Source organism: Narcine bancroftii, chromosome 2 (assembly GCF_036971445.1).
Source record: "Narcine bancroftii isolate sNarBan1 chromosome 2, sNarBan1.hap1, whole genome shotgun sequence".
Classification (NCBI taxonomy): Eukaryota; Metazoa; Chordata; class Chondrichthyes; order Torpediniformes; family Narcinidae; genus Narcine; species Narcine bancroftii.
In genome coordinates, this window is record NC_091470.1 from 76,692,625 (window position 1) to 76,714,696 (window position 22,072).

General features: G+C 43.3%; 1 protein-coding gene across 1 annotated transcript in view; it reads right to left on the reverse strand.

The window, feature by feature from the left end:
• The window catches only part of ltk (leukocyte receptor tyrosine kinase), a 96,436-nt gene that overhangs the window by 65,662 nt on the left and 8,702 nt on the right, over positions 1-22,072 (reverse strand). The window contains exons 4-10 of the mRNA XM_069915493.1: positions 13,171-13,345; positions 12,277-12,427; positions 9,384-9,515; positions 8,110-8,266; positions 3,444-3,626; positions 2,087-2,185; positions 351-503 (exon numbers count right to left, since the gene is read on the reverse strand). Of these exons, the coding sequence (XP_069771594.1) occupies positions 351-503; positions 2,087-2,185; positions 3,444-3,626; positions 8,110-8,266; positions 9,384-9,515; positions 12,277-12,427; positions 13,171-13,345 (1,050 nt within the window). The remainder of the gene's footprint in view (positions 1-350; positions 504-2,086; positions 2,186-3,443; positions 3,627-8,109; positions 8,267-9,383; positions 9,516-12,276; positions 12,428-13,170; positions 13,346-22,072) is intronic.

A 22,072-nucleotide genomic window follows, 5' to 3' on the forward strand; every position in this document is an offset into this window, starting at 1 on the left:
TAAATTAAATTGCGATAAACATCATGGTAACAGGCCATTTTAGCCCACGAGTCCAATTTACACCGAATTAAGGAGGAAACCGGTGCCCCCAGGGAAAACCCACGCAGGCACAGACAGAATGTACCAAGCCCTTCCAGAGAGTGCGGGATTCAAACCCTGGTCCTGATCGCTGGCGTTGTAAAGGCATTGCGCTAACCGCTACGCCGACTGTGCCATCCCTAACAGCAAGAAAGCAACTTCTGGCCTCCAACATCACTCATAGGCCTTCAAAATGGACAAGTGAGGACTACATTAATTACACTAATCATACACATTTCTGCAAGACACCAGACTCCATGATCCATTCCTACCTGTGCAGCTAATGTCATCTTGGGCTAAAGTTTTGCCCCCCGGACACAGGCACAATATTTTCTTGGAGTCTTTATCACGTATGCAGTTGTCTGACTCACAATGACTGCAGTTGATATGGGTACGTATTTCAGCCTCTCCATGACTTTCCATTGCTGTAACCACAGAAGGGGAACATTAATTGTGGCTTTTGGCAGGACATTACATTGAAGGGAAAAAAAGAAAATTACCATATTTGACAGCAAATAAGACCCACTTTTTTCCCCTAAAAATATCCCTCAGGTCTTGTATGTGAAGTTGAAATTACCAGTAGCATGTTCACCGGCCACAGTTCCCCAGCAGACCCTGTGCACAGCTCCTGTTCGCCGGCCGCAGTTTCTCGGTGGGTCCTGTGCACAGTTCCTGTTCGCTGGCCACAGTATCCCGGAGGACCCTGCGTGCAGTGGGCACTGGGCATTGAACATTGCTGGGGAGAAGTGGTGGCAGATGAGCCGGTCACGATACTGGGTGGTGTGTGCTGTGTCTGGAGGCATGGACAGCACTGTGGCCGCACTGCTGCTTTAGCAGAGAGGGAAGGAGTCTTGGGTGACCAAAGGAGCATGGTTGCTGTGAAAAGCACAGCGTTTGCTACTGGGAGAGGGTCCATGTGATATTAAGAGTGAAAACTACGATTCTGATCTACTGTGTGAAATTAAACTGCTTTATTTTGAAGTGTTTTACAGTGGCTTGAACAAGTGGGTCGAGGAATTGAGAGACATTTATCCATAAATACACTAAAAAAAAATTAATATTCCCTGCTGAAATGGGGGGTCTTATATGCCATCAAATATGGTATTTAAATTGCATTGAAAATCCAGCTGTGGTAAAAAAAAACCTTAGATAGAGCAAGTTATACTGAGCCTTTGTTTTGGAGGAATACAGTGGCACTGAGGGTAGAGCTGCTGCTTCACAGCGCAGGAGATCTGGATTGAATCCTGACCTGGGGTGATGTCAGTGTGGAGTTTTCTCCAGATGCTCAAGATTTATGCCCCCCCCCCCCCCCCGAGATGTGTGGGTTTGTAGGTTTATTTGCAACTTTCAACCACCCCTTGTGCAGATGTGTAGTCAGAGAATCTGGTTGGAATAAATGGGCAGGAGAAAGAGAATTGGTTAACAGGACAAATAAGTAGGTTTGGTAAGAATGGTCTGCAACCTGCATAGACTTGAAGGGGCAAAATCAATGTTAGCGTATATGAACATTATCTTCACAAAAAAGCACAAAGGGCCAAAAGTGTTTTCAATATTCTATACAAATTTGTCATTCCTGAGTGAACTAGCAAACTGGAAAGTCTCCTCTTGGGAGGCCGAGATGTAAACTATCCTCAAAATTAGAATCATTCCATTTGGAAAAAAATTCGAGGGGGGGGGGGGTTTCTTGGTACAAATAAGAAGAAGTCTCTTTTAAAATTAATTTAAAACCTCTAATCAAGATCTTTGATGTAGGATGGTGAATAGAATGACGCTATCAATCAACCATGAACTGCAGTTTTGAAATCAGTAGTGGGCCCACTCCCTTTGATTCAACCATTGGGTTTGAATTTTTCTTTAGTCTCTGAATTATAATCACTCTTCAGGTCAAATCCTTGAATGCTGATACCAAGCCAACGTGAAAGATGCCAAATAAGTTATTTTTACAAGTGCAAGGCCATTGAAAGAAATGCTTGTTCCAACACAATGGCAACCCATCTTTTCACTTCACCTGCTAATGGATGGAGGTAAATCTCTCCCACTTGATTCACAAATGAAATGCCATCCTTCCCGTCGGCAGTAATATGATCAATTTTTGATGCATCCCCACCTGAAAGAGGACACAGAAATCATGAGCTCATGTTTATTGTTTACTCAACTGTGCAAGTACACCTTACATTAAAGGGGATTGTTTATAATGTTTCAGGCTTGGCAGGAGTGTTCTGGTTAGAATATCATGGGCGAGGTCCCATTTTCCGAGATATTGCCTCCTTGCGGGAGTGCTGCACCATCAGAGATTCCATCATTTCGAAGAGATGTTGGAATGAGACTTGGCCAAGGGAAAAGATTTTCACTGCACCATTTTCAAGAAGAAACAAGTTCTGTCTGATGCTCTGGTCAATATTTATCTCTCAATCAACATTGTTAAATAAAGGGTCACGTGATTATTTCACTGGTGACTGTGGAAATCTCATCAACCCATTTATTCCATTACACTTGAAAACATTTAAAATATTTATATGTACAACACTGAAAGGACATCTTGAGCATTAACAATTTTGATGATGTCAGTTTCAGGTTTTATTGAAGTTACCCAGTTTATGTAAACGATACATGGGAAGAATCAAATCCAGAAAAGCAAAGCTCTGTACAGAATTACAGGCAAACAAGCAGGAGATTATATGTTTCAAAATCAATACGAGACCAAGGGACCAATTATGCAATTTTTCTCACAGCTAGAGATCCAGTCACTTCTCTGTATTGGAGCAGCTGCTCTGAAACAGACACAGGAACTGGACAAAATAGTGCAGCGACCCGTCATTTAATTATAATAATGAGGGAGAAAGGATTATTTATCTCAGCTGGAAATAAGGAAGTCGTTTGAATGGAAATGTCCTTGAAATTTCTACGTGGCTGTAACATTACACATGAAACTTAAATCATTATCTTGTCACTTAACAAATGCAGGCATCAAGGAACCCAACTTGCAGATTTGTGTTACAAGGGTGTGAAATTAATTTCAGTTTAGTTTGTTTTGTGCGTCAGTGATGTTGTTTATGAAACCACACTGCACAGAAGTAAATTAAATGGCTTTTAACCGAGCTTCTGATCCAAAGTGTTCTACAGAAATGAGGATAAAGGCAGTTTCTTTCATATGTTGCAACCCCCTTCCACAGTAACATTGGGTTTACAAGGTAGGCAGGATGGGCTCATGAAAAAGATGTGTTAAATCTCAGCAGAGAGAAAAATGAATATTTAAAATAAAAGCGAGCAGAGTTCGAAGAATATTGACTTCATCTGAGATGTTAATGCATAATCTTGTGCTATCCTAAACAATTCATGAACAAAACATGGGTGGGATGGCTTACCTGTGTATCCACCACCTCCTCCTCCAGATGTACAAGCACCACCACCCCCTCCAAATCCACCATGTGTGGCCCACCCCAGCTTTTCCAGGGCCTGGGGACATGCACTGCCACCGCTAGCACCTTCCATGAGAGATTTTCCTGCCCAGGAAAACTTGGTGATGCCATTCCAACCTCCGCCTCCACCTGCAAGACAGAAGGAATTAGACCGAGGAGAAAGAGTACATCCACTCAGGATCATCTGCGAGATGGTCGCTTATCCTGATGTGACCTGCAAATTAGGTGTTGGAACTACTACCTTCTTTCCAAACTCGGAGTGCAGAATGTGGCTAACTTGGAGGGGAGACCATTCCAGGTCGACGGCGATGCCATCTCCAGCATCAAGCCTCACTCAAACCATTGGTTCTCAGAGGAGCAGAAAATGTAAAGCATAAAATGGCCATTCAGCCCAATTACACCTGCATAAATGCAGAAAATCCAGAAACAACTCAGCAATTTAGGGTGCAGTAACAACATAATGCTGGAGAAACTCAACAGGTCCAAAAGAGCAAAGATTAAGATATATAACCAACATTTCCAGCTTGAGCCCCTCATCACGATAAGTTAGACGGTATCTGTGGAAAGAGAAATAATAATTTTGGATTTATGACCCATCTGTACCTACAGTTCGAATGATAGATTGCAGACCTAAATCCTTGTCTGCTTCTCTTTCTACAGATGCTGTCTGATATGATAAATTTTTGCAGCATCTTCTGCTTTTGTTACAAATTTTCAGCATTTCCAGCTTTTTAAAAAAATTACACTGATGTTCATACACCAAGGGAGACCCTGCCCTCTCCATTTCATCTCACCTATCAAATAAAACATTTTCTTCAATGTTTCATATACACGTTGAGCTTTCCCTTAAACCCACCCATGATATATCATTCAACTGTGGTGGCTAATTCCACATTTTAACCCCTCTCTGTATAAGGAATGTTCTCTTGAACTATATTCACCAGTATTGTCCCCACTGTGTTACAGTAACTGGATTGTCCTAATCAGTACTGACCCCCTGTATTTACAATGACAGACCTTTCCCCATCAGTATTTCCCTGCTGTTTTATACTGATGGACCCTTCTGCACCAGTAATATCCCAGGTGTTTTACACTGACAGAACCTTCCCGTCAGTACCGTCCCCTGATGTTTTAAGCTGACAGACATGTCCCCACCAGCATTTCCCCCCAGTATTTTACACTAACAGACATGTCCCCACCAGTACTGTCCCCCAGCATTTTACACTGACAGACCTGTCCCCACCAGTACTGCCCCCCAGCATTTTACACTGACAGACATGTCCCCACCAGTACTGTCCCCCAACATTTTACACTGACAGACATGCCCCCACCAGTACTGTCCCCCAGCATTTTACACTGACAGACATGTCCCCACCAGTACTGTCCCCCAGCATTTTACACTGACAGAAATGTCCCCACCAGTACTGTCCCCCAGCATTTTACACAGACAGACATGTCCCCACCAGTACTGTCCCCCAGCATTTTACACTGACAGACATGTCCCCACCAGTACTGTCCCCCAGCATTTTACACTGACAGACCTGTCCCCACCAGTACTGTCCCCCAGCATTTTACACTGACAGACATGTCCCCACCAGTACTGTCCCCCAGCATTTTACACTGACAGACCTGTCCCCACCAGTACTGTCCCCCAGCATTTTACACTGACAGACATGTCCCCACCAGTACTGTCCCCCAGCATTTTACACTGACAGACCTGTCCCCACCAGTACTGTCCCCCAGCATTTTACACTGACAGACCTGTCCCCACCAGTACTGTCCCCCAGCATTTTACACTGACAGACCTGTCCCCACCAGTACTGTCCCCCAGCATTTTACACTGACAGACATGTCCCCACCAGTACTGTCCCCCAGCATTTTACAGACAGACATGTCCCCACCAGTACTGTCCCCCAGCATTTTACACTGACAGACCTGTCCCCACCAGTACTGTCCCCCAGCATTTTACACTGACAGACCTGTCCCCACCAGTACTGTCCCCCAGCATTTTACACTGACAGACCTGTCCCCACCAGTACTGTCCCCCAGCATTTTACACTGACAGACCTGTCCCCACCAGTACTGTCCCCCAGCATTTTACACTGACAGACCTGTCCCCACCAGTACTGTCCCCCAGCATTTTACACTGACAGACCTGTCCCCACCAGTACTGTCCCCCAGCATTTTACACTGACAGACATGTCCCCACCAGTACTGTCCCCCAGCATTTTACACTGACAGACATGTCCCCACCAGTACTGTCCCCCAGAATTTTACACTGACAGACCTGTAATGGAAGATTTAAACTGTGTTTTTTTACTTTTGTAGCCTTTGCTCCTGCAAGGATGAGAACCTGCTTGTTTTTTAGAATCAGCAGACATTAAATTCCACCAAGGGGCCAGAGATGCAGTTATCTGACGAAAGGACAGCTGTGTACCAAGTACATTTAATCTTCCTGCTTGTTTTGGTCAAAGACTGTCAGAGGCCTAGCCTTGATGCAAAATAAACCATTGTATTCAAAGTGATAAGCTGAAAATTACGTTATTCGATAGAAACCTAGCATGCTAGCTTACTCGCTTATCTTTCTTGCTGTGCTGGGAATAGGTGCTTGGGTAAGCAGTTTTTGGGTAATATAAGCCATGGTCCCGCTGCTGAAGTTTGAGACTCTCCGAGAGGTGGCAATGTCTCTCGGCAGGAAGAAGAACTTCTGGAGTCCAGCCAACGTCCCGGTTGGGGGAGGTGGAGAAGCTGCTACCTGCGCCCTGACAACCTACTACAAGTGTGCAGTCGTTGCCTCGCTTTGGCAGTTGGGACCAGTCCAGGCATTGATAAGTATAGTTGAGAAGGGCTTGCATATTGTAGTTTGAAATCAGCTTTTGAATTTGTAATAAACATTTGTATAAACTGAACTGCTCTCGGTGTGTGTGTCTATTTTCTTTCGGTAGGTCAAACACTGTGACCAATCTAAAACGAACAAAGTGAGAGGTATAAGTTTACCCAAGACAAGACCCCTCCCAACCAATGCTGTCCCCCAGCATTTTACTCTGACAGACCCCTCCCCACCAGTACTGTCCCCCAGAGTTTTACACAGGTTGACCCTTCCTCACCAGTACTGTCCCCCCAGTGTTTTACATGGACAGATCCTTCCCAAAGAGTATAGACCCCTAGTGTTTTATACGGACAGACCATTCCCCACCAGTACTGTCCCTCAGTGTTTTACACAGACAGACTGTTCCCAACCAGTACTGTACCCCACCCACCAGTACTGTCCCTCAGAGTTTTACACAGGTTGACCCTTCCTCACCAGTACTGTCCCCCAGTGTTTTACACGGACAGATCCTTCCCAAACAGTTTAGACCCCTAGTGTTTTATACGGACAGACCATTCCCCACCAGTACTGTCCCTTAGTGTTTTACACAGACAGACTGTTCCCAACCAGTACTGTCCCTCGGAGTTTTACACAGACAGACTGTTCCCAACCAGTACTGTACCCCAGTGTTTTACATCGACAGACTGTTTCCAACCAGCATTGCCCCCAGTGTCTTAACATAACATAACATAACATAACAATTACAGCACGGAAACAGGCCATTAGGCCCTTCTAGTCCGCACCGAACCAAACACCCCTTTCTAGTCCCACCTCCCTGCACAATGCCCATAACCCTCCATCTTCTTCTCATCCATATACCTGTCCAACCTTTTCTTAAATAATACAATTGACTCCGCCGCCACTATTTCTCCCGGAAGATCATTCCACACAGCTACCACTCTCTGAGTAAAGAAGTTCCCCCTCATGTTACCTCTAAACCTCTGCCCCTTAATTCTTAACCCATGTCCTCTTGTTTTAATCTTTCCTCCTCTTAACGGAAATAGTCTATCCACATCCATTCTGTCTATCCCTTTCATAATCTTAAATACTTCTATCAAATCCCCTCTCAACCTTCTACGCTCCAAAGAATAAAGACCCAATCTGTCCAATCTCTCCCCATACTCCAGATGCTTAAACCCAGGCAACATTCTGGTAAACCTTCTCTGCACTCTCTCCACTCTGTTTATATCCTTCCTATAATTAGGTGACCAGAACTGCACACGGAACTCCAAATTAGGCCGCACCAACGTCTTATACAATCTCAACATCACCTCCCAACTCCTATATTCCATGCAATGATTGATAAAGGCCAGCATACTAAAAGCCTTCTTCACCACCCTATTCACGTGGGTTTCTACCTTCAGGGAACGATGTACCGTTACTCCTAAATCTTTCTGCTCTTCTGTATTCCTCAATGCTCTCCCATTTACCACATATGTCCTATTCTGATTCTTCTTACTAATACCTTTACCTAAAATAAAATCGGTGTGTTGATGCTGTTCACATTTAACCTTCCATGAGTGCCAGGTTGACAATTCATTGAACCAGAGACTGATCAACAAAAATTGACAAAGTTCAATAGATTAATCACAACAAAAGGGCAAAGTCAGACTTCTCTAGAGTGCTATGGTTGAAAAGCATGCGATAAAACCTCAGGCAGAGATTTACTGAACAATATAGTAACAATGCATTAATGAGAAGGTTCACTTGTGGAGAAGCCACTATTTTTTTTGTCTCACTCACCTGCTGCCCCTATTTGTCCATTGATTCCATGCACTGAAGTATCATTTTCATATTGTTCCAACACCAGGTCATCCATCAAGGCATCTGGGTCTTCCATGTAGGCTTTCCCTCCCCCACCTGCGGCAACGAGCAGTGGGACTTGAACATTGTCCTCCATCTGAATGGACCAATAGAGTACAATGCCTTCAAATAACTTTTACTTGGACTGCAGAAGTGAGAGGGTAATGGGTGTCAGGTGGGGAACATTGTGTGTTGTAGGGTATATCAGTCGGCACAGCATCATGGGCTGAAGGGCCTGTACTGGACTGTGATGCTTTATTTTCCACTTGACTAAGCTTAAAAAAAAACCATTGACCACAGAGGAACTTTCAAAAAGAGGATGGGGAGTTCTCTTCAATGTCCTGAGCAATGCTTATTCAGTGGGCAACATCATTGAGAAAAACAAATTGAATGGTTATGGTCACAGTATGGACTGAGTTACCTGGTGGTGTTATCAGCGAACAGTAGAGCACAGGAAAAGGCCCTTTGGCCCATGATGTCTGCACAAAATGAGGCGCCAAACTAGATTAAATCTCTTCTGCTTGTACATGATACATACACCTCCATTCGCTGTATATTCATGCATCTATCAACCACAGTCATTCTCCCTGGGGACCACAGCACATTTAAGTGGGGGGGGGCACAGACTAAATGCATACATTTTTAATGTTTTTGTTATGTAGTTGGTAGGAGAGAAGAACAGAAGAAACCAACTAAATGACTGCTTCACAGGGAAGGGGGCCCATAAACTTTGAGTAATGTCCTAAGGAGGTCATAGCCAAAAAAGGTTAAGAATGATTGCTCTATCATATCTTCTTCCACCACTACCTATTCCAGGCACCTACCACACTCTCTGTAAAGAAACTGCCCCCATTCATCTCTTTTAAACTCCCCACTCCTTAAAAGCATGTCCTCTTGTATGTTACAGTCTCCCCTCAACCTCCAACATTACAAAAGAAAGTCACACACCCTCTAATACAGGCAGCACTCGAGTAAATCTGTATAATTTCCAAAGCATCCACGTTCTTCCCATAATGGGGCACCCAGAATTGTGCTCAATAGTCCAAGTGCAACTGAACCAAAATTTTATTTCACTGACACAGTATATCTTGTGTAGCATCAGAACACCTTTCACTCTGTTGTAAAATAGAATTAAAGACTTTATTTTGCAGTAGTTACTGACCTTCATTTAAAAACAAAACTGCATGTCTGTCTTCTCAAAGGAGTTTATTTACCTTAAAAATAAATGTTGCTCCACCACCGCCTCCTCCACCTCCTGCCCATTCTAACATGGCTTTATTATTATTGAAATCATCTTCAATGATAGAAGATTCTCCCAAGCAGATCTTCTGTGTCATGATGTCTTTCTAAGGAGAGAAGCAGAGATGCTATTAAGGCCTCGCCGAACATGCACAGCTAATCTATTAACTGTAGCTTGTTACTCTCAAGTTATAGTCTGGAGTGGAAGTCTCGTAGGTTGGAGGGAATTAAAAACTGAAGGATGTGCTAATAGGTGGCCAAGTGTAACAGAAGAATACGTCCCCCTATTCACAGAAAACTGTGCAGATCTCTGATCAAACTCTGTACACATACTTTTCTCCCCATTCCCCCAATACATCCATTATCAAAAATCTTAGACATAAAAATAACTGATGGAGCATCAATTGCAGCTTACAGGAGAAATTTATATATTTATATCCTGAGAATAGAAGCATTTCTCTGACTTTATGTGGAATAAAAACCATTCAAAAATTGCTGATAACTTGCTGTTTTGGCAGGTCTGTATAAGGTAATCCATCTCTTATACTGACTGCCTCACTCTTTCCACAATGTCCAATCTTCTGGTCATCCTCAACATTCTCCTTTTGATTTCAGTCACAATTCTGGACTGCATTTTACATTTATATGCCTTTTTGTTTTCTATCTCTCGAACTAACTTCATTTATTAACCAGATGAGCTAGGTAAAAATTCGGATCACCTATCAACACCTGGCCTCACCCTATCAGAGCTATTTGTTTTGTCCTATCCATAACTCCCTTTCCCTCTTTACAACTATCTCACAGCTACAGTAACCCGGGTTCCATCCTGACCTTTGGAACTGTTTGTGTGGAGTTTGCATGTTCTCCCTGTGACTGGGTAGATTTTACTCAGGTATTCCGACTTACTCTCACATTCCAAAGACATGCCTACTAAGGTTGATAGGTCTGCTGTGGATGGCCTCGAGTGATAGAATCAAGGGGAATGGGATTGAAGGGAATGATTTGAAAGCCAGTATAGACTTAATGGCCTCCTATATTGTAAAGGTGAAAAATAAGAAAAATAAAACTACTTAATTTTGCTTAATCTTTCCAGACAGAATGCAAAACCTGCCATCTAAAGCTTCTGCATTGCAGTGTGCAGACAGAGAAAAAAAAGCACTTGGGGCCAATGACATCTACACCGAACGTGATGCCAAATTAAACTAAATTTCTTCTGCTTGCACATGATTCATATTCCTCCATTCCCTGCATATGTCTGTCTCAAAGCCTCCTGTATGCAAGTATGGTATCTGCTTTCACTACTATCCCTGGCAGTCTATTTCAGGCACCAACCACTCTTTGTGGAAAAACATGCCTTGTACATTGCCTTTAAAAAAACCCCTCCCCCCCACCTTAAATACATGTCCTTTGTTGCTTGATATATTTACTTTGGGAACAAGATCCTGACTGTCCGCCCCATCTATACCTCACATAATTTCATGAAAGTCTATCAAATCTATCAGGCTCCGACACTCCAGAGCAAACAACCCAAGTTTATCTACCATGCTCCCATAGCACATTCCTTCCAAACCAGGCAGCATCCTGTCAAAGTGCCTCCAATTGGAAACGTTAACTGTTTTCCCCTCTCTCTGCATGGATTTCTGCCTGATGTTCTGAGCATTTCCTGCTTTTATTTCCTCATTTCACTCTGAACCTCAATGACAAGGATCCTTGTGCACAACACATGCACTGTGGGCCACAGCTGGCCCCATAGCTTGGATCAGTCCAGTACCACTTGGTATCCTCCCTTTGGTTCCTCTTGCCCCACACCAGGCTGCTGTCCCACACCCAGTCTTGCCAGCAGTCACAGGGTCTCCTCAGGACAGTACCATCCCGTGAAATCATCAGGTATAGAATGCAGAGACCAGGAGGAGCATGGCAGAGGCTGTGGATAGATTCAAAGTAAGGCTCAAATTCCCTCTGCTGAGAATCACCTAACTTCATCGGCTGTGCAGTCAATGCACGTCACTGTGCACCCACTTCCAGTGGGTTTTGATGGAGCAGCCAGAATGAATAAAAACAAGGACAAACAGGGCCACAGAAGGCAAGGTGATTTATCATAGAGTAAGCCCATTAAAGGATACAAAATCAGGGGTGAGGTTTTTAAGACCTCAGGATCTTCAAGCACTCCTCTTGAATGATCACAACTCTATCATTGGACACACATTATATCCCAATATTTAATACACTCAAGGAACTGAGATCACACTGGATTGGATGGGTCCACTTTCAGTCATGTCACAGAAAAAGAGCAGTGCACCCCAGAGCAGGAATGCCAGGCTCGGGCTTGAACTCTTGCCTTGAATGACTGATCCTTCTTCAGCAGCATCACATGGATCCAAAGCTGGAGCTCGATTAACCTGATGATGCTGCAGTAATGATCCACTTCAATCTTTGGCCAGGGGTGTTGGGGAACCCAAATCTCCCCATCGACATGTCCCAGCAATAGATCAAAGCATGGTGCCATCTCCTGCCTTAGCATCGACATGATCCAGCAATAGATCAAGGCATGGTGCCATCTCCTGCCTTAGATAATACCCCTCCTGATTGAAGCGGGGTCTTTTTTACCAGAACCAGAGAAGCTGGAAGAACTCAGCCAGTTGAGCAGATTCAGGAAGAGGAAACCTGTTCCCGTTTTGAGACCATGATCTTCCTCAGAATTGGCTGAGTCATTCCAGCATTCCTGTTTCAGATTCCAACCTGTGCAGTTTTACATGCTTTCCATGGATCTTTTTGAAGCACCTTTCCAGTGTCCTTCATTTTCCTGCCCTTGCTGTGCACCTTCTGTGAATAAAACAGCCACTTGTGTATGAAAGACAATTCACTTACGCCTGGGCAAGCATCCTCTCCTTGTTGTCCCACCAGGATATAAAGAAGTTCGCCCTTCTTCAAATGAAAGATGGCTGAAATGAAGATTCCATGTGACCTCTTGTTGCTGTTCCGAGCTCCTTTTCCTCCAGCTGCTCCATAAGCGGACACTCTGGAGAAGAGGGATACATGAAGCACATCTGACATCAAGGTCCAGGGACTCAAAATTAGGGATGTCTGAAATCAGTGGACTGGCACTCATAGTAAAGAGATGCCTGAGATTGGGAGGTGGGGGGTTGGATTCATAGTCTGGGATCGGAGGGGCTGAGACTAATGGTGAGGGATGACTGGGATTAACAGTGAGGGGTGGTGGGATTGGGGGACTGGGACTAATGGTGAGGGACAACTGGGATTGGGAGGACTAAGACGAATAGTAAGGGGCAGCAGGGATCAGGGTCTGGGACTAACAGTGAGGGGTAGCTGGGATCAGGGGTCTGGGATTAATGATTAGGGAAGGCTGGGATTAGGGGGACTGGGACTAATGGTGAGGGACAGCTGGGAATGGGGGGGATTGGGACTAATGGTGAGGGACAGCTGGGATTGAGGGGACTGGGACTAATGATGAGAGTTGACTGGGATTGGGACTAATAGTGAGGGTCAGCTGGGATTGGGGAACTGGAACTAATGGTGAGGGATGGCTCGGATCAGGACCTCGAATTTTATTGGATTTAGATTTGGAAGAAAACAGAGAAATGAAAGCAAGAACTAAAAATTGAGGGATCAACGTTGGGATTTTCAAAGCCCTAGAAATATTCATTTAGACATTTCATGGCGACTTGTCCCAGATTAGTTCAGCCCAATATTGATTCAATATCCCCGCACTCCTGTACTGACATTAAAGACTGTTGTGCTTACATATATTTGTTAGTTGCTGGGACCTCCCATATCTGGATGCTCTTGAGAGGCCCGTCTGGTTCTACCTCCACAGAGACATTTGTGTGGCGGTAGGCATTGGTGCACTGTGCCTGGGTGGGGCCATTTGGACCACTTGCTCCACATGATGTAAACAGCCAAGCCACATCAGAGTAGTCTGCAATGGAAAGAAGTACATTATTTTACACAAAGCTATCCCTAAACATGTGCATTTCTAGATTGACCAAACAAATGCAATCCAGACTCTTCATGAAATTCAATCAATGGACAGGACCCAGATGTATATTCACCATCCTTCAATGGCACTACTTTTCACCCTCTCACAAAAGGTATCTTCCGTCTGTCCTGACTGCGAAACCTCTCTGCTTTCTGCTGCAATTGCCTTCTCCTTCTCGCCATTCACCTGCAAGGGAACTCAATGGCGAAATGTTGCTTCATGACACCTTGCACAAGAATGTCAATGGCATAGACGTCTGTGAGCAGCGATATCAGAGTCATGCCTTCTGACAGCCTGGATTCGATCCTGACCTCCAGTTCTGTCCATAATGAGTTTTCACATTCTCCCTGAGGACTATGTTGGTGTCTCCCAGCTGCTCGAGTTTTCCTCTACATCCCAAAGACGTGCAAGGAGTTTAATTAGCTGCTGGACTCAACTCTTGTTTTTGGTGGGTAGTGGAGAATAAGGATAAGAGTTGATGAGCATGTGAGAGGGAATAATCCTAATATGGCAATGGAAAACATTCAGAAACCATTACCAATCTTAATGAATGGGTATATTTCACAAAATCCTGCAGGCTTTGGAGTTTGACTGTGAGCTGACAGCAGACAGGCTGAGGACAGTGTGTTCCTAAATTGGATACATCTGAAAAGAGAGGAGTGGCCCTGGAAAACCAAGGAACAGACACCATGTGATGTCTGTTCAAGACACAGAACACAGTTGTTTGGGGGCCATTTTAAGGAAGCAGTGCTGTGGAGCAGAGCTCTTGGATGTAATATAGTACTGAAGTGGCCTTGTGTGTAGATAAACTATAAAAGCTGTTATATGATTGTTAATTAATAATTAAAATATTATTTTAAATATAACACTGTCTGGGCTCATTTCTATAGCTGTTGTGTAGTAAGTAACACAATTGGAGCTCATCGTCTGGGATCACACCAAATTGGGAGCTGAACAATTGATTAATTTTCAATTTGATTTGATTGACTGGAGTTTTTTTTTAAAAAGCCAAATAAAAAGGCTTGTGTGTGGAACGACAGCAGTGATGTACTTTGATAGATTTTTGGCTTCGCCCCCTTTTTCAGATTTGCAGAGGGCGAGAAAGGGTGGGTTGTTGACCATCGCACAAAAGTTGGAACTTGTGGTGGTCAAACAATCGATGAAAAAGGCAGAGATCCAGAAAATTATCAGGCACTATTTTGTAACTGAAGGGAAGTTTGGAGAGGAGGAGGTAAAACAATTTCTCCAGAATGAATCCCATGAGCAGCACTCACCATGGGGAACAAATTGAATTAGAAGAACAATTTGAATTAGAAAAAACTTTGATTGGAGTTTGAAAGAGAAAAACTGAGATTGGCAGATGCAGAGAGGAGAGGGAAGAAACAAAAGCAGTTTGAGCTAGAATTAGAAAAACTTAGAAGGGAGAAAGCCGAGAGGCAAAGACAGTTTGAGGGAGAAATGGAAATTTGACAGGAATTTGCTGAACTAGCGGATGAGTATGTGCTTTAACCCACAGAGTTAAGTTTGTGTCAAGTTGAGTCTTCCAGGGAGTTAAATGTGTGCCAAGTAAAGCCTTCCAAATGGGTAATGTGGAATAGCCATGCAAGTTAGAAAACAAATTGGGAAATGTCCTTGCAGAGGGTAAACCTGTGGTAAGGTTGACTGCCAAGCCAGCCTGTGCAATGACTTGAGTTATGTTCAAGAAGCTTGTCAGTGCAGACAGTTTGGACCAGAGCTCCGGTAGTAAACCTGAGGGAAAGGAATTGCCGTTGTTCCAAAAAGAGTTTATGGCGGGACAGAAGAGAAATCCTGATCTTACTGAGGTAAGGGATAAAGGCTGATGGGTATTATTTAAAGGAAGGTGTTAATGAGGAAGTAGAGACCACCTGACATCCCTGCCAATGAAGAATGGGCAATTGTTCACTAGGTGGGAGTTCCTAAGGCCTATAAGGATGAAATTTTAAGCTTGGCCCAAAATACACCCTTGGGTGGTCATCTTGGTATAAAGAAAACTATATACAAGATCATGAAATAATGGTACTGGCCTAGCCTGAGAAAAGAGGTTGGGTCATTTTGTCAGACCTGTAATATACCAGGTTGTGGGGAAACCTAATCAGGGTCCCCCAGTAGCTCCTTTAAAACCTATTCCTGCTTTTGGCGAACCTTTTTCCAAAGTTATTGTGGATTGCGTTGGCCTATTGCCCAAGACAAAAGCTGGGAATCAGTATTTACTAACTGTCATGTGTACAGCCTCCAGGTTTCCAGAAGCAATATCATTTAAAAATATTAAAGCTAAGACTGTGTCGAGAGCTCTCGTTAGATTTTTCACTTTAGTTGGGTTGTCTAAAGCAATCCAATCAGGCCAGGAAAGTACTTTTATGCCGAGATTGTTTCAGCAGATAGTTTATGAATTGGGAGCCAATCAAATCACATCATCTGCATATCATCCAGAATCTCAAGGTGCCTTGGAGAGGTTCTATTCCACTCTCAAAACCATGATGAGGACCTATTGTGTTGGGAATGAGAATTATTGGAATGAGGGTATCCATTTGCTCTTGTTTGCAGAGAAAAAGTCTGTGCAAGAATCATTGGGCTTTAGTCCTTTCGAGTTGCTGCTTGGACATCAAATTAGAGGACCTTTAGCTTTATTGAAGGAAAAATGGGTTAATAAGGATGTGCATTTGAATTTGTAGGATTGTCTTGAAATTTAAAGATCATTTGCAAATAGTCTGTGAATTGGCCTAAGAGAATTTGAAAACAGCTCAAGGGAAAGTGAAGGTCTGGTATGATAAAAAGAACTTTTGAACCGAGGATGAAGTGTTCATCCTGCTCCCAACAAATATTAATCCCATTCACTTTAGTGCAAAATTTTCAGGACCTTATGAGATAGAGACAAAGTTACAACACCTGACCAGAGATGTAAAATGCAGCGTTGCCATGTTAACATGTTAAAACATTACTCTGAGAACTTGGCTTTTAACCTGGAATAGCCTTCACCAGAGGTATTGGTTGTGGATAGGACTGAGGAGTTTAGGGACCTGAGACAGCACAAGCTGACTCTTGTGAAGGTCTCTTCAAACAAAACATTATCCCAGTTCATCTGTCTAATTCAAGTATTTTGCAGAATTTAGCTGCTAAGTTTCTAATGAAGATGGACTTATTAAGTGTGTTCTCTTCACAGAGAGAAGTAGAGAAATTTCTGCATTTCTGACCTCGTCAGGGTCATACAAATATTACATTTTGCCATTTGGACTGAAGAAAGCTCCAGGGTCATTCCAAAGAATGATTAATTCTGTAACTCACGGTTTAGAGCATACAGATGCTAATATTGATGATTTGGTTACAGAGAATGACACTGGGAAGCCCATATCTCTGAGTAAGAGAGATTGTTTGACAAGCTTTCAAAAGCAAACCTTACTGTTAATTGAGCCAAAAGGGGACTTCCCTTGGTTATGCTGTTGGTCAAGGCAAATTGGCACCTATTCAAGCAAAAATTCAGATGATTTCAGAGTTTCCCATATGCACAGGTAAGAAAGCTATTAAGAAGGTTTTGGGAATGGTTGGGTATTATAAAAAGTTCCATAAAGTTTTGCTGATATTGCCTTTCCTTTGATTAACCTTGTGAAGAAGGGTGAAAAGTTTATTTGGACAGAATTTTGTCAGGAGGTATTTGATAAACGAAAAGCCATTGTATCTCATCATCTTGTGCTGACATCACCTGACTGAGAAGCCATGTTAATGATGAAGCTGTGGGAGCAGTGTTATCACAAAGGAATGGTTGTGGTGATATTGACCATCTATTGACTTACTTCTCCAAGTTCAATAAACATCAAAAGAATTATTTCACTATAGAGAAAGAATTATTGGCCCTTGTACTAGCTTTTCAGCATTTCAATGTCGACATCCGCACAGTTCAGGAACCAATTATTGTGTATACTGACCATAATCCCTTAGTTTTCTTGAATAAAATGAAAAACAAAAATAGATGATGGTTAAACTGGAGTCTAATTCTACAGGAATATGATTTAATGAAAACTTATATTAATGGCAAGGATAATGTAATTGCTGATAGCCTTTTAAGGTGTTAAGTTTACAACGTTATTGAAGAATATTGTATTTGTCTGTATTATGTCATTTAAACAGTGAATGTATTATTTCAAACCTTGTGGGTTAGAATTTAAAAAAAAATCTTACAGCTCAAAATTTTCTGTTGACTGGGACTGTCACTTGAAGTGAACAAATTTTACAAAAACCCTGCAGGCTTTGGAGTTTGACTGTGATCCGACCGACAGGCTTAGGACAACAGGTTCCTAAATTGGATATATCTGAAGAGAGAGGAAATGGCCCTGGAAAACCCAGGAGCAGAGACTATCTGACCAACAGATTCAAGACAGTACACAGTTTGCTTATGGACCATTTTATGGAAACAGTGCTGTGGAGCAGAGCTATTGCAAGTAAGACTGTACTGAAGTGCCTTGTGTGTGGTTATAGATAATCTGTCTGATTTCCCCATGTTATATGGGAATAAGTAGTGGTCATTTTAAGGAGACAGCACTTGGAGAAGCATACTGTTTTGAATGTGGCCTCATGTGGTGATAGACAATTTGTCTGATTTCTCTAAGTTATAGGGGAATGGGTATACCACTCTGTGTCCATTGTGAGGGTCACTTGGAATGACTGACCCACAAAAGGGTGAAGGAAGCAGAAAAAATACTGCAATTCAGCTGACCCATGAAAGGGTTTGTGAAAACTTTGGAAAAACAAAATCACTTGCTTCGTGTCCCCTATGTTAAGGTCACTTTTTAATGAACTTTCATCTACTGGAGCATGATTAGTGTGATGCTATTTCAGTGGCCAGCGACCTGGGCTTGAATCTGGCACTGTCTGTAAGAAGTTTCGACATTCTCCCTGTGACTGAATGCATTTCTTTTGGGTTCTCCAGTTTCCTCCCAACCTTCAAAAATGCACAGGTTTTGTAGGTTAATTGGTGTATTTGGGTGCCAAAGGACCTGTTTCCATGCTCTATCTCTAATTCTTCTAAAAAAATTTAGACCTTGTCCAATCATACAACTTGGGCCCAATTCATCCAATCAACCAAGATGTTTCTCAAAGAGCCTCATTTGCTTGCAATTGGCCAATATCCCTCTAAACCTTTCCTATCCACACACTTATCCAAATGCCATTTAAACATTGCAATTTTTTTCCAATTGAAATTTGTTAAATTAGTTTTAGTAATAGCAAGGAAATGTATCGCTGTCATGTGGAAATCAGATGTTTCATTGGAAAGATAGCAGACAGAGATTCAAAGTTGTATCCCTTTAGAAAAAAATATATAATGTAAGGAGTAAATATTCTGTATTTTTACAAATTTGGAGCCCGTATGCTAGAATAATGAGATTAAAATTATAATTTATTTTATTGTTTTGAATTCTCCAAACCAGTGAAGTTTTCCCAAAATGAGTAATAATTTCTGGAAAACTGTAATTTTGGGGATACTTGAGTGTTATCTGAGGCATCCAAATGAATATATAATTGTGTTATTATGTATTTTATAATTCAATTTTAGTTATTGGGATTAGTTTTGGTGGGGGGGTAGGGTTTTTTTTTAGTTTTCAGTGTTAGTAGTATCTTAGTTTTCTTTTTTATATATTATCAACACATTGCAATTTGATATTAATTGTCATTAATCATCTTGTGTTGATTTAAATAATATCTTACAAAAATAATTGTAATTGTACCTGCCTTGACCACTTGCTCTGGTAGGTCATCCCTGTACCCGAGGACCTCTTGTGGAAAAACTTGCCCCTCAGATCCTCTTTAAATCTTCCCCCAATCACCTTAAACCGATGCTCTTTTGGTTTAGACTCCTCTACCCTGGGAACAAGATTGTGCTATCTCGCCAATCTATGCCCTTCACAAGGTTATAAACTTCTTTAAGGTCATCGCTTAGCCTCCTAAGCCACAGGGAAAACAGTCCCAGCCTATCCAATTTTTCCTTTGATCTCAAGCCCTCCAGTTCCAACAACATTCACTGTTTCCAGCTTCACCTTACTCTTTATATCACCTGGCAACTACAACTGCACACAATTCTCTGCTATTCTAACCAACATCCCATGCATTCTGCATAGCTAAAACATAATTCCCCTGATCTTATACTTAATGCCATGCTGATGACAGCATATGTGACATTTGCCTTCTTCACTGCTCTGCACGCCTGTGTTCCAATTTCAGGGAATTATCCACTCAGACCCTTAGGTGACTCTGTTCTACAACATTCCCCAAGGCCCTACTTTTCACTGTATATACTGTCACGTGGTTTAACTTCCAAAACAGCATCACTTCCCTCTTGTCTGGATTACCTTTTATCTGCCATTAGTAAATCACAAAAATCTGTAAACACTGTGGTTAAAGTAAAAACACAAAATGCTGGAGAAGTTCAGCGAAGATACATAATTGATGTTTCAGGCTTGAGCCCTTCATCAAAGTAACTGAAAATGCTGGCAGGCATCTGAACAAAAGTTTGGGGTTGGGGTGGGGGGTAAGGGGAGTGGCAAAGGCAGGAGATGATAGGTGAAGAAGGAAGCGAATAGTAGCAATGAGGGGAGAAGGGATGGCTGGATGGAAAAACAGGAAAAGGGGGAGGGTTAAGAAAAGGCAACCAGGTTTAATGGAATGCAGAGAAGTCAATGTTAATGCCATCTGGCTAGTGAGTGCCCAGACAGGGTGTTGTTCCTCCAATTTGTGGGTGGTCTGAGTGGGATAGTACACAAGGCCATGGTCAGACATATGAGCTTGGGAGTGTGACTTGGAATTGAAGTGGTTGGCCACTGGCAAGACGCTGTGGTTGCAAATGGAGCTGAGGTGCTGAGCGAAGTGATCTCCCAGTCTGTGACTGGTCTCTCCGATGTTGAGAATGCCATAAAGAAATCCCAGCCTCACCATCAAACCTCCAGTCAAGCGTGGTGCAGTCGTGGTCCAGCGCACTCTCCTATACCTTGCCGAGACCAGTTGACAGCTCTCAGACACCTCCTCCTATCGACCCCTCCTATTTGACCCCACCACTGCACATCAAACCACCGTCTCCAACAGCATCTCCAACCTCATCATCTCTAGTCACCTCCCCTCCATGACCGTGAACTTCATTCTCTCTCACCTCCGCACTGTCTGTTTCTACCTTCTACCCAGGATACACAAACCCTACCATCTGGGCAGACCCATTGTTTCTCTCTGCTCCTGTCCAACGAACAAATTTAATCTTACCTTAACTCTCTCCCCTGGTCCAATCCCTCCCCACCAACATCCACCACACATCACCTGCCTTCCATCTCCTCGATGATTCCCTGAACCGGACCACCTCATCTTCACAATAAATGTCCAATCCCTTTATACCTCTATCCCCCACACAAAGGCCTGAAAGCACTTAGCTTCTTCTTGGACCAAAGACCCAACCAGTCACCCTCTACCACCACCCTCCTCCACCTGGCAGAACTCATCCTCACTCTAAGTAACTTCTCCTTTAACCCATCTCACTTCCCTCAAATCAAAGGAGCAGCGATGGGTACCCGCATGGGTCCCAACTACACCCGTCTGTTTGTGGGCTTTGTGGAGCAATCCATGCTGCAAACCTACACAGTCAAGATCCCTAATTCTTCCTCCTGTTTATCGACGACTATATCAGGGCTGCTTCATGTACCCACGATGTCCGTGTCAACTTCATCCACTTCGCAGCCAACATCCACCTTGATCTAAAACTCACGTGGTCCATCTCCGATAATACTCTCCCCTTCCTGGATCTCTCTGTCTCTATCTTGGGAGACAAGCTTTCCACCGACATATACTACAACCATTCAACTCCCACAACTACCTGGACTACACTTTCTCACACACCATCCCCTGCAAATATTCCATCCCCTTCTCTCAATTTCTCCATCTCTGCCACATCTGTTCCCAAGATGAGGTCTTCCAGTTCAGATCTTCTGAAACGTCTGACTTCTTCCACAAACGTGGCTTCCCTCCACTGCTATCCATTCAGCCCTCACCTGCATCTCCTCCTTTTCCTGGTCATCTGCCCTGGCCTCCTCTGCCTCTAGATGCAACAAACAGAGAATCCCCCTTATCCTCACATACCACCCCACCAGCCTCCATATCCAACACATTATACACCAGAATTTCTGGCACTAACTACAGGATCCCACCTCAAGACACATTTTTTCCTTCTCCTCCCATCTTGGCCTTCCACAGGATCCTCTCCCTCTGCAATTCCCTCATGCCCTCATCCCACCCCACCCATCACACCCCTGGCACCTTCCCCTATGCCTACAGGAAATGCATCACTTACTACACTCCAAAGAGGCCTTTCACATGAAGCAAACTTGCACATTCAGAGGACTTATCTACTGTATCTTGTGACATTCTCTACATCGGAGAGACTGGTTACTAACTGGGAGATCACTTCTCTCAGTACCTCCACTCTGTTCGCATCCACAGCGACCTCCCAAATGCCAACCTTTTCAATTCCAGGTCACACTCGTGCACTCACATGTCTGTCCATGGCCTTATGTACTATCCCACCCTGACCACCTGCAGATTGGAGGGACATTTTCTGTCTGGGCTCTCTCCAGTCACATGTCATTAACATTGACAACTGTTCACCTTTTCTTTCCCCCT